A 12,016-nucleotide genomic window follows, 5' to 3' on the forward strand; every position below is an offset into this window, starting at 1 on the left:
GGCTGGGTGCTCAACATTCTCTGAAAACCCAGCTCTTTTAATGTATCTCAAATTGGGCACCCCAAAATTAACGCATCTAAAATCACTAGTCACTTTTGAAACTCTTGGCCTAGGATGCTCTTGAAACATGGGTCTTGGGGCTCCTAAATCAGTGAGATTCATTTGAAAATTTTACCCTATGTCTTTATTGTTAATAAGTTATTTTCTCTCTCTCTTATATCTACTTTAGACTCCCCCACCCACAAAACATTTACAGCCAGATTGTGCCTATTAGGTACAGAGCAATGTTGGAGGTGGTGGGGGACTACACTGCTCCAGTCAGCATTGTTCCTTCAGCCAACAGCTGTCACTTATGGTCTCATGCTTCCCTGCCACTATTAGCAGGACTAGTGCGATAGAAGTGACACAAAGGCCAGCAGCCAACTTGTGTTTTCCCCTCCCCCTCTCAAACATGAACAAGCACCCACCTTCTGGCCCTTTGGGTAAGAAGAGTATTGTAAATACGTATCAATTCATAGCTGCTATCCAGCTTCTTCAGCATCTCTTATTGAGGTTAATTGAGGTGGTGGAATCTCCTTCCTTGGAGGTTTTTAAGGTCAGGCTTGACAAAGCCCTGGCTGGGATGATTTAGTTGGGAATTGGTCCTGCTTTGAGCAGGGGGTTGGACTAGATGACCTCCTGAGGTCCCTTCCAACCCTGATATTCTATGATTCTATGATTCTAATGAAGATCACTCTGGAGTCAAAGGCTGGCTGATGGCACGTAAGACTTTTGCAGACATCCAAATCAGTAACACAATTTAGGCTGGTGTTGCCAGCTAAATATGCTCTATAGTGAGTGCCAGCTAAACATTCTCAGCTAGTGTAAATTGGCATGGCTCTGCTGAAGTCAATGGAGTTATGCTGATATAGCAATTGAGAATCTGCCCCTTAGATTATGGCACAAGTAGGCATTTTATTATTATATTATACTGTGTCTTTAACTTCTGCTGTCAGGTCAAATTTGGGGCCAAATCCTGCTCTCCTTACTCATGTGAGTTATCCCATTGACTTCTAGATGAGCAGGATTCAGGCCTCACCATGCACTTTTTAATAGATATTGCTCTGTAGTTACATTAATTAATTATGTGCCTATGAGTGTTATACACCCCATTTGGAGTTTCTAAAAAAGAAGTCAATACTGAGGATCTGATCCAGCAAAACTGTTCAAATGTTTAAACAATTTAAGTTTAAACGTGCAGTATAAGCTCCTAATACAGAGCTCTGTCATTTTGCTGTGAAGGCTTAACGCTGACCCAGTCTAAAGGGCCCATCCTGTATTTTTTTGCTTTTGTTCAGGAGCGGCTGGTGCTCTCCGTATTACCTCGATTTGTTGTACTAGAGATGATTAACGACATGACCAATGTGGAAGATGAGCACTTGCAGCACCAATTCCATAAGATCTATATTCACCGCTATGAGAATGTCAGGTGAGTGAAGGTGCCTATCTTTTATTTTAACAACTCAGCTTGTACTGGATATCAGTTTCGGGGGGAGAGGGGGATTGGGTTTTGTTTTGTATTTTTTTTTTCTGCCCCTCGATCAATTCAATAATCAGCTATTTGAAATACCAGGAAGTTTTGTTTTTCCTGAACAGATGCGTATTTCAGAGCCTTCTCTAATTTATCAGACTGGTTGGATGCCTTTGCAACAGCTGTTCAAATTGAACACTGCCTTTTTTTAGCACATGGGAGCAACACAGGGAAATGTTTATTTGTTCATTACTAAACTGTGCCAGAGCTTTATTTGATCCCATTCAGGGACAGCCTCACAAGGTGGGGGTCTGCAAGCTTTGCCAAGAAATGGGTGGGAAGTTCAGCATGAACTTTCCTCCGTATGTTCCCTCTACTCAAGGAGAACATCTTGTTCCCTGCGAGCTAACAAATCAGCGGAGAAACTGTGGGGCCCTGTCAAAAGTGTAGGATTACCAAGTGGTTGCCCTGAACTCATATTAGTGGCCCTTCTCTGCAGTGTTCCTACAATCAAGCTTCTTCATGACCATTTTCTCCTCCTCCTATTTCTCTCTTTTCTAAGTTGCTCCATCCAGTGGACACAAAACTACAGCTCAGGGATGGTGTGGGAATAATCCTTGCATGCACTTGCCAGCACTGGGAGTCAGTAAATAACAACCGCCGTTCACTTGCACCACAATAGTTAGCTTTCACTCCCAAGGTGTACAGAATTTCTTCACCTCTTTGGGCTTGCCTATATGGACAGGGAGTAAATCTATAGCACACTAGTGCCTCGCAGTAACTGTCCATGTGGAGCCTGCTACCATGCACTAAAAGTTCCGCAGTACTCACTGACCCACTGCTGTTTCAAGGTGCAGTAAAAATTGTTGATGCCCGCTACCCAACGGAGATGGGGATGAGGGGTTTGGGGTGTGTGAGGGGGTCAGGGCTCTGGACTGGGGGTGCAGCCTCTGGGGTGGGGCCAGGGATGAGGGGTTTGGGGTGCAGGAGGGGTTCTGGGTTTGGGGAGACTCAGGGCTGGGGCAGGGGGTTGGTGTGTAGGAGGGGGTCAGGGCTCTGGGCTGGGGATGAGGGGTTTGGGTTGCAGGAGGGGCTCCAGGTTTGGGGGGTGGGGTTCTGGGTTGGGGGTGCAGGCTCTGGGGTGAGGCTGGGGATGAGGAGTTTGGGGTTCAGGAATTGATTCCAGGTTTGGGGGGCTCAGGGCTGGGGCAGGACATTGGGGCGCAGGGTTGGGGGGCGGACTTACCTCCGGTGGCTCCCGGTCAGCGGCGCAGCCAGGATGCACCGCGGACCGTGCTGTGCCCCAGAAGTGGCCAGCAGCAGGTCTGTCTCCGCGCACCCCTCCCTCCCCCGAGTTCCCATTGGCCGGAAATCCATTGTGCGGAGCCAGTGCTCGGGGTGGGGGTAACGTGTGGAGCCCCATGGCCCCCCTGCCTAGAAGCCGGACCCGCTGCTGGCCGCTTCCATGGCACAGCGTGGTGTCGGAAAAGATAGGCACTAGCCTGCCTTATCTGGGCAGCACCAGCAACGGGACTTTTAACGTCCCAGTCAGCGGTGCTGACCAGTGCAAAGTGACCCAGTGCCTCACATGCCGCGACCCAGTAGTGGGTCGCGACCCACGGTTTGAAAAACACTGGAGTAGATCAAAGTGCACGATGGAACTTTTAGTGTGCAGTAACAGAGTCAACACAGCCAGTTAGTACACAGCATGCTAATGCGCTGTAGATTTATATTTCAGCTCACCATACACTAGCTCTCTGTCTAGACAAGCCCTTTGATTTAAACATGATTCCCCTGGCTTAGAACATCAAGCTTAGCCCGTAATGTCTATTGTGAGACTGTCCCAAACCAGGAGGAAAGTAATCAAACTCCCATCATATAAACATCTTCTTATTAAGATATATGATTCAATAGGAAAACATTTGTCTAGATTTTAAATGAAGCCCCAATATAACTTTGGAAGGGCCGGTTCAACTTTTACAAAGTGTCAATTGACTTTCTGCCACTCCTGTGGCCTTGGCAGCAAGCCACACATATTATTGTATTGGATGTGGCTGAAGGTACCAGGAACCTTTACAAAAGGTTTACACAGCACTAAATAAAAATTTAGTTTTTTGCTCTTTCTCATCCTCTGTCACAGTAACTGTTTTTGTAGAACAATTCAAATGGGAAGCAGATTGTTGTTACTTAGGTAATGCTACCTCCGCCTTTTAAACACTGATAGTAAAGAGTTGTAGGTTTTGAAATGAAGAATGAAAATATTTCACCTATCTCCCACTTGAAAATGGTTATTGCTTTACAGCAAACCCTGGGTGCTTTAAAACTGTAGACATTAGTCTCTTTCTGCATGAGCTAACAGGGACCTCAACTATTCAATGCTGTCCTTGGTCCTGATTTTTTTTTTAAAGAAAACTTTTTATTAAGGCAAAGTTGCAATAAAACATTATTATAGTACATCATACATCACTAATTCAGTATCTGTAAATATTCAAAGAACCTGGCTAAAGATTCTGGCTTGCCAGCTGGGGAGTAGAGTGACCACTTTTTCAAAAGGCAAAAGCAGGACACATGCATGAACCCCACCCCCTCTGTGGCCCCGCCCCTGCCGCCGCCTCTTCCCCCGAGTCCCCGCCCTCTGCTCCTCCTCTTCCTCCCAAGCCCCTGCCCCTGAAGCTGGAGCCGGGCAGTGATAAGAGCTGCCAAAGGAGCCTGGGCCGCTCCACCTGCCCTGGACAGTGGGCTGGGATGCCTGAGAGCAGCCCCCGGCCCATGTCCCTGCCCCCTGGGGTGTGCCACCCAGGGCAGGTGGAGGATCTGGGGCTCCCCACAGCAGCCTGGGCTCCCTGGGCAGCTCTTACTACTGCCCGTCTCTGGCTTCTGGCCTGGCCAGGGGGTGGGGCATCGGGGGAGAGAGGAGGAGAAGGGGGCGGAGCCTCACACGAGGGGGGGCTAAGGCCCAACTCAGCTCCCCTCACCCCCACTGGGAAGAGACCCTTAGCCTTGGGCAGGCACGGAGCAGTGCCGCAGGGAATCCGGATGCTGTCCCAGAGTCATTCAGCGCAGGATTGGGACTTGACCTCTGCATTTCAGGACCGTCCCACCCAATTCAGGATGGGTAGTCACCCTACTTGGGAGCCCTCCTCCTCTGAATACATTTGAAAGGGTGACCAAATCTCTAAATACTTATTCTCTTTTGGGCACTTCTCTTGCATACATACTTGGTGTGAAAGCTTTTCCATTACAAGGACAGCCCATATTTTACTACCTCACAATTCCACAGGAGAAGGGCTCACGTTTTTCCAATAATGTGCAATACAAAATCTAGCTGCTAACTATAAAAATAAATTAATTTGTTATTCTGTTGAAAATGTGTATCCTTTACTGGAGCATTAAGTAAGCAGGTCAAGGGATCTCTAGGATGCTGGCATTCTGTCATAAGATGAATCTCTTTAATAATTTCCTGCCAAAACCATTTATTTCCTAGACATAGCTACCACGTGTGCAAGTATGTTCCTCTTTTCCTGCAACCCGTCCAACAGAGCGTCTCCCCATGCGGTGCTCCAACAACCATTGAAGTCAGGGAGATGTTCAGGTGCTCAGTATCTCTGAAATTAGATCCCTATGGGTTTTTCCGTGAAATATGTAGTAACAATATCATGATGATCAGGAACAAAAATGTTAGATTTTTAAATATTTCAATATATTTTAGGTTAATTTCTAATATTCATTCCTGTTTGATTACTTATGTTTTCCCCCCTCCCCCCATTTTTTTTATGTGAGCCCTAGTAGAACCTACTAGGAAAAGTCCGGCTTTAGATTTCCAGCCTCTTAGTAACCTTCATCCAATTTCTTTAGTAGCTTTTGCATCTAGGGAAGCAGTGAATTATCCTTAGCCACATTTTACCTTCTTCCTGATCATAATCTGATTTTTGCATCAGTCAGGATGTAGCATTAGTTATTCAACAAACAGTCTGAAACTCTTCCGCTGGGTTACTTTTTGCTAAATCTCAAGCTGCACCACTGATTGTTATTTTACTATAAAGTTTTAATGAAGTCTGCTTCAAATTATTTGCCGTTCTGGGCCAAGTTGAAACACTCCATGTTGAATTTTACTTTCTTCTCCAAACAAATCCTTGCTTTCCTTGTCTTTTGTTTTCGTCTTCCAAATTCTATGCTTTGGCATACTTAGATCAGAAATTGGAGGGAAATTCTTATTCTGCATCTAAGGCCATATCTACACGTACAACGCTGCAGCGGCACAGCTGTACTGATGGAGCTGCGCCGCTGCAGCGCATCTGGTGAAGACGCTCTATGCCGATGGGAGAAAGCTGTTGGCATAATAAAACCACCTCTGTGAGTGGCAGAAGCTATGTCGGCAGGAGAAGCACTGTGCACAGGAGCACTTATGTTGGTGTAACTTATGTTGATCTGGGGATGGTTTTTTCAAACCCCTGAGTGACATAAGTTATGCCGACATAGGTTGTAGTGTAGACATAGCCTTAGATACAACAGACTATTTGGGCAAGTGTGTCTGTATGTGCTTAAGCACTGTTAAAGCCTTTTCCCTCCCCGCACACTTAAATTTAAGGTGGTTGTTGTAGGAATAGAGGACAGGGTTCCATCCCTTTTTGCTCTGTCCATATCTGGTTGCTGAAATGGCCCTTTGGGCTGCTGAGCACATATTAGAGCAGGGCTGACAGCCCCAGCATTGGAGAGTCATAAAGTAACCTATGTTCCCCCATGTGAGTCTAGCACTGAGCAGAATTTGGCTGGACCTTATAAATGGAGATATCCTATCTCCTAGAACGGACCTTGAAAGGTCATCAAGTCCAGCACCCTGCATTCACTAGCAGGACCAAGTACTGATTTTGCCCCAGATCCCTAAGTGGCCCCCCTCAAGGACTGAATTCACAACCCTGGATTTAGCAGGCCAATGCTCAAACCACTGAGCTATCCCTCCCACCTGAAGACCTGCCTCAAAGAATGAAGTGTGTCAAGCTGTCACTGCGTCCCCAGAAAGAAAGGCAGTGTACACAGACAAGTTCCAGTCTATATAGTGAGGAACAGAGTCAACTAGTGGCTGAAGACTGGAAGTCAAGACTTCTGGGTTTCTGTCTATCAACTTATATGGCCCTCATCACCATAGCATCTGAGCACCTCACGATCATTAATGGATTTTATCCTCACAACACCTCTATGGGTCACACAGGAAGTCTGTGGCTGACCCAGGAGTTGGCCCCAGGTCTTCCAAGTCCCAGTGTAGTGCTCTATCCATTAGATCATTCTCTGTACCCTCCGTTCCCAGCTCTGCCACGCTAACTTGCTGCATAACCTTGGACAAGTCACTTAGGCCCCAGTGCTCGAAGGTATTTAGGTGCCTAATTCCCATTGATTTCAATGGGCATTAGACACCTATCTTTGAGGATCTGGGCTTTAACCCCCTTGTGTCTCTGTCTCCTCACTCATAAAATGGGATAATTATGCAAAATATAAAGGTTTAGTTAGTGCTTTATAAGTGATATGAGATCCTCTGATGAAAGGGCCTATAGAAACACAAAGTAGGAAAATTACTATAACATTCTTTTATGAAGTAGTTTTTTAGTACTTTTGTGCTCATATTTTAGTACTTTTAATACTAGTTCTTTGTACTGCAAATAGTCCAGTGAGTAAGGGCCATAGCAAAGACAGAATAACTTTAAAATGTACCCTCCCTGTGTCTGAGCTAATGAATTTCCCACTCTCCTTAAATTACATCCTGGCCAGACATTGGCTATTTGCCTCTTGCTTTTTCACATATGCAGAGTCCATACTAATCACTATACACAGGATTACTGTTTGTATTTATCATGCCAATTACTGGCGGAAATGGACTGAAATATTAATATCCTTTCCCTTTCTTTGTTTAGCATTCTTTTTGCAGATGTTAAAGGTTTCACCAACCTCTCCACAACCTTGTCAGCACAGGAGCTGGTCCGAATGCTGAATGAACTCTTTGCCAGATTTGATCGACTAGCACACGTGAGTTAAATGCAGTTCATTTTCAAAGAGGCGTGATGTTGCATCTACAATTCCTCACCCGCTGAGATTGGACATAGCCACTAGGGATGGGTGAAGCTCCAAAGGTCTGCAGTTAGGTTTCAGTTCAGATAAGCATCCAAAAGTTCACATGCTCATCTGAACCTCATGTGTTTGCAAAACTAGGCTGAGAATCTCATGAGAGCAGGCTTTCTTACAAGATGTCTAGAGAGTCATCTCCTTCTGTTCCAAGACGAAAACTGGAAGGGAAATCGACTGATCTGTACACTTTAAAAAACTCAAAGATTTATTTAGAGTTTGATTCTAAGAGTTGGGCAAAGGTTCAAAGATTTATTATTGTCACTGGCCTTTCTTTGCCCAGCCATCATACTCACCAAGTATTGTTACTTCGGGTCACATTTTGATTCCCTTGTTCATGTTAGATAATACCTAACTCCACATATAATCCCATTGGAGACAATGGCGTGACTTGTGGAATTAGGTGTTTGTGATGGGTTGGATCACAGAAACCCCCTTGGGAACTGCCAACTGATGTGCCAAGACTCCTTCTGCCCCTGCTTTCCCTGCCAGCTTGGGACTCCAGCACCTTGTCTTGTTGAGCCAGACATGCCAGTCTGCTCCAATACAGACCCAGGGTCTGAACCACGTGCCCCAAAGCTGCAGACTTAACTGAAAGCAGCTTACAGAAGTGTTCCTGTCTTTAACACTCAGATGCCCAACTCCCAATGGGGTCCAAACCCCAAATAAATCCATTTTACCCTGTATAAAGCCTATACAGGGTAAACTCATAAATTGTTCACCCTCTATAACACTGATAGAGAGATATGCACAGGTGTTTGCCCTCCCCCCCCCCCCCCAGGTATTAATACATACTCTGGGTCAATTAATAAGTAAAAAGTGATTTTATTAAATACAGAAAGTAAGATTTAAGTGGTTCCAAGTAGTAACAGACAGAAGAAAGTGAATTACCAAGTAAAATAAAATAAAACACACCAATCTAAGCCTAATACAGTAATAAAACTGAATACAGATAAAAATCTCACCCTCAGAGATGTTTCGATACGTTTCTTTCACCAACTCGATGCCTTCCTAGTCTGGGCACAATCCTTTCCCCTGGTACAGCCCTTGTTCCAGCTCAGGTGGTAGCTAGGGGATTCCTCATGATGGCTGCTCACCTTTGTTTTGTTCCACCCACTTATATATTTTTTGCATAAGGCGGGAATCCTTTGTCCCTCTGGGTCCCCTCCTCCCCTTCTCAATGGAAAAACACCAGGTTAAAGATGGATTCCAGTTCAGGTGACATGATCACATGTCACTGTAAGACTTCATTACCCACTTGCCAGCACACACGTGCACAGGAAGACTTACAAGTAAAACAGAGCCAGCTACAGACAATTGTCCTGGTTGATCGGAGCCATCAAGATTCCAAACCACCATTAATGGCCCACACTTTGCATAATTACAATAGGCCCTCAGAGTTATATTTCATATTTCTAGTTTCAGATACATTTATACATTTATACAAATAGGATGACCACACTCAGTAGGTTATAAGCTTTGTAATGGTACCTTACAAGAGACCTTTTGCATGAAGCATATTCCAGTTACATTATATTCATACTCATTAGCATATTTTTATAAAATCCTATAGAGTGCAACATCACAGTGCTACTCAACATGAGCAGACTAGGACCTGCCCCCCTAGCTCACCAATGGGAATTCTTGCAGAGAAAGGTGCTGAGTGGCAGAATCTCGTCCATTATAAGCTCTGTTGGGAGGGTTCCCCCATTTTCTGCTTTTCAACGGGCTTCTGGTACAGCGGCATTACTAACATTATGTTCTGTCTCAAAGACTTTTAATAAGGTCCCTCGTTAGTTTCCTGTGCGTTGTGCTTATTCAGGGGACAGGTGTGCATCTCCTAACACTGATGCAATCCTCAGCATGGACTCTTTGCTTGCACATCAAGGTCAAGAAAAGTAAGACTCTATTACTCAATTACTGAGTGTAATTTCTGAGCCAACCTTTGCCCTCTGGAAAGGAAATGTACTTTCTCAAGTGTATATTAATGCTTTGGCCCATTACCAGGACAATAGCATATTGCCAGTGCATTAAGATCTACTTACAATATTTGTTTTGCAGACAAACAAAAAATGCCCACTCTCTGGCTGTGCGGTGCTGATTTGTACTGCCAAAGCAAACTAAGTGAAAGGAGTTAAATTGGTTTTGTCTTTGATGCAGGTTAAACACTCACAATTGCTTCTTTATCACTTAGTGAAAGTAAATTGTCAGGTGGGGAAAAGTATATTACATCAAATTTAATTAATTTGTGTGTTACAAAGGCATTTTAAAAGATAACATTTTTTCACAAATGTATTAAATGCATTTCTTTTACATTTCATATTTGCCCAATATGCCAGGAACAGTCTCCATCCTCATGTGCATAGATTTCTTCTTTTTAATTTCTTCTTAAACCATATTTAATCCACAATGCCTTTGTATCCAGGTATCTGGCCTCCATCGCTATTGTGTCTGACAAACATTAATGAATTTATCCTCACATGACCACTGTCAAGTAGGGAAATGGTTTAATCCCAATTTTACAGATGGGGAAGCTGAGGCACAGAGCATAACTGCTTCTCATCTCACCTGAGGTCAATCACAAATAGCTCCATTGAAGCCACTGGTGCAAATTGGAGGATAAGTAAGCCCGGAGAGGTTAAACGACTTGCCCGATGTCACACAGGATGCAATAACAGAACAGGGAGTAGAGTCATTGTCTGAGATTTTCAAAATTAGGTGCCTAAAGTTTCAGCTTCTGGGTCCACATCTAGGCACCAAAATGGACAACGTGATTTCCAAAGTGACCTGCACAGCTGCATAGACCTACTCTGATCAGCGCTACGGGAGCAGAGGGGAAGAGCAAGGACTGTGTGCCCAGTCTGTCCTGCCTTCTGTAGCTAAGTGGGCAGAGAGAGGACAGCGAAGGATAGGAAGAGCTGGACAGGCAAGAGGGAGGAGGTGGGCTGCACTCTGAAAACACAGTTTATTTTCCAGATCAGAGAACAGCCAGAATTCCTTCCTAGGGCAGCGTGCTTCCCCTTCACAGAGGGCTGAGCCTAAAAGATTCTTTGGGGCAGGGGTCATCTTTGAGTTGAGGGTTTGTACAGTGCCTAGCACAATGGGGTCATGGTCCATGACTAGGACTCCTAGGTGCTACAGTAATGCAAATAATAAGCTCAATCTAACCTTTAGTGTCAGGAATCGACTCCTAGTTATACCTCCTCAGACGAGCCTTAATAATTGCTCTCTCCATGGTGCTAACGTCCTTCAGATATCCATAGATGATTATGTTCTCCAGGAGCCACCTCTTAGCCAAGCTATAGGTAATTAGTTCCTTCAGTCTAAGTCAACTCAAGAACTCCAGTATTATTTTTGTTGCTTGTTCTCTGAACTCTCTCACACTGTCAATTTTCTTGATAGGGAGTTGCCCAGTACTGAATTCGAGGTTCATTTGCGTCAGCATTGTCAGGAGAAGGGCTATTGTCTCCCCACTCTATAGCATGAAGTTCTGCCCATTCAACTCCAAACCAGTACTGCATTGACTTCATGTCTATTTGATAATTGACTTTACTCAATGTGGGTCCAGACTGAGCCATATATCTGCCAATCATAATCTCATTGTAGATTAAGGGTAAACCAAAGACTCCCATTGACTTCCATGGGCTTTTGGTGTAGGATGGTCCAAAAACAGCTAAGTGATGAAGAGCACAAGTCCCTTTGACTTTCAGTGAGATATGCCCCTAAGTCACTGGGGCACTTTTGAAAATCCTGGCCCTAAATATGGTATAACCACATCTCTGTCATTCATGAATTCCTGTTCCCACATGCCATAGAAAAGTGTTGTAGTGAGGTGGATGCATATTTATTACAAAATTTAAACAAAAAAAACAGATTCTGTAAAATATACCAGGGCAAATTCTGTTGTCAGTTATATCAGTATAATTCTACTGACCTCTTTGGCGTTTGTGAGGATAGTTAACATTGATTAAGTATGTAGCTAGCCTGTTACCTTCATGAGGTTTCTCACTCCTCTTTGGACCTGTGTTTTTTAGCTATGGTATAGACTGAAGAATGAATTTAAATGTAATAACAGGTTTCAGAGTAGCAGCCGTGTTAGTCTGTATCCGCAAAAATAACAGGAGTACTTGTGGCACCTTAGAGACTAACAAATTTATTAGAGCATAAGCTTTCGTGGGCTACAACCCACTTCTTCGGATGCTTTTTAAATGTAATAGATTTTAAGGCTAGAAGGGATTGTTAGATCACCTAGTCTGACCTCCTGTATAACTCAGGCCATAGAATTTCTTCCAGTCACCCCTATATTGAGCCCAATAACTTGTGTTTGACTGAAGCATAACTTACAGCAAGGCATCTAGTCTTGATTTGAAAACTTCAAGATGGAGAATTCAC

At 44.3% G+C, this 12,016-nt stretch overlaps 1 protein-coding gene across 1 annotated transcript in view; it reads left to right on the forward strand.

The window, feature by feature from the left end:
* The window catches only part of ADCY8 (adenylate cyclase 8), a 187,671-nt gene that overhangs the window by 83,871 nt on the left and 91,784 nt on the right, over positions 1-12,016 (forward strand). The window contains exons 3-4 of the mRNA XM_065398532.1: positions 1,338-1,468; positions 7,417-7,528. Coding sequence (XP_065254604.1) covers positions 1,338-1,468; positions 7,417-7,528 — 243 coding nt within the window. The remainder of the gene's footprint in view (positions 1-1,337; positions 1,469-7,416; positions 7,529-12,016) is intronic.

The sequence above is a fragment of the Emys orbicularis genome, chromosome 2, assembly GCF_028017835.1.
Source record: "Emys orbicularis isolate rEmyOrb1 chromosome 2, rEmyOrb1.hap1, whole genome shotgun sequence".
In the NCBI taxonomy this organism is placed as follows: domain Eukaryota; kingdom Metazoa; phylum Chordata; order Testudines; family Emydidae; genus Emys; species Emys orbicularis.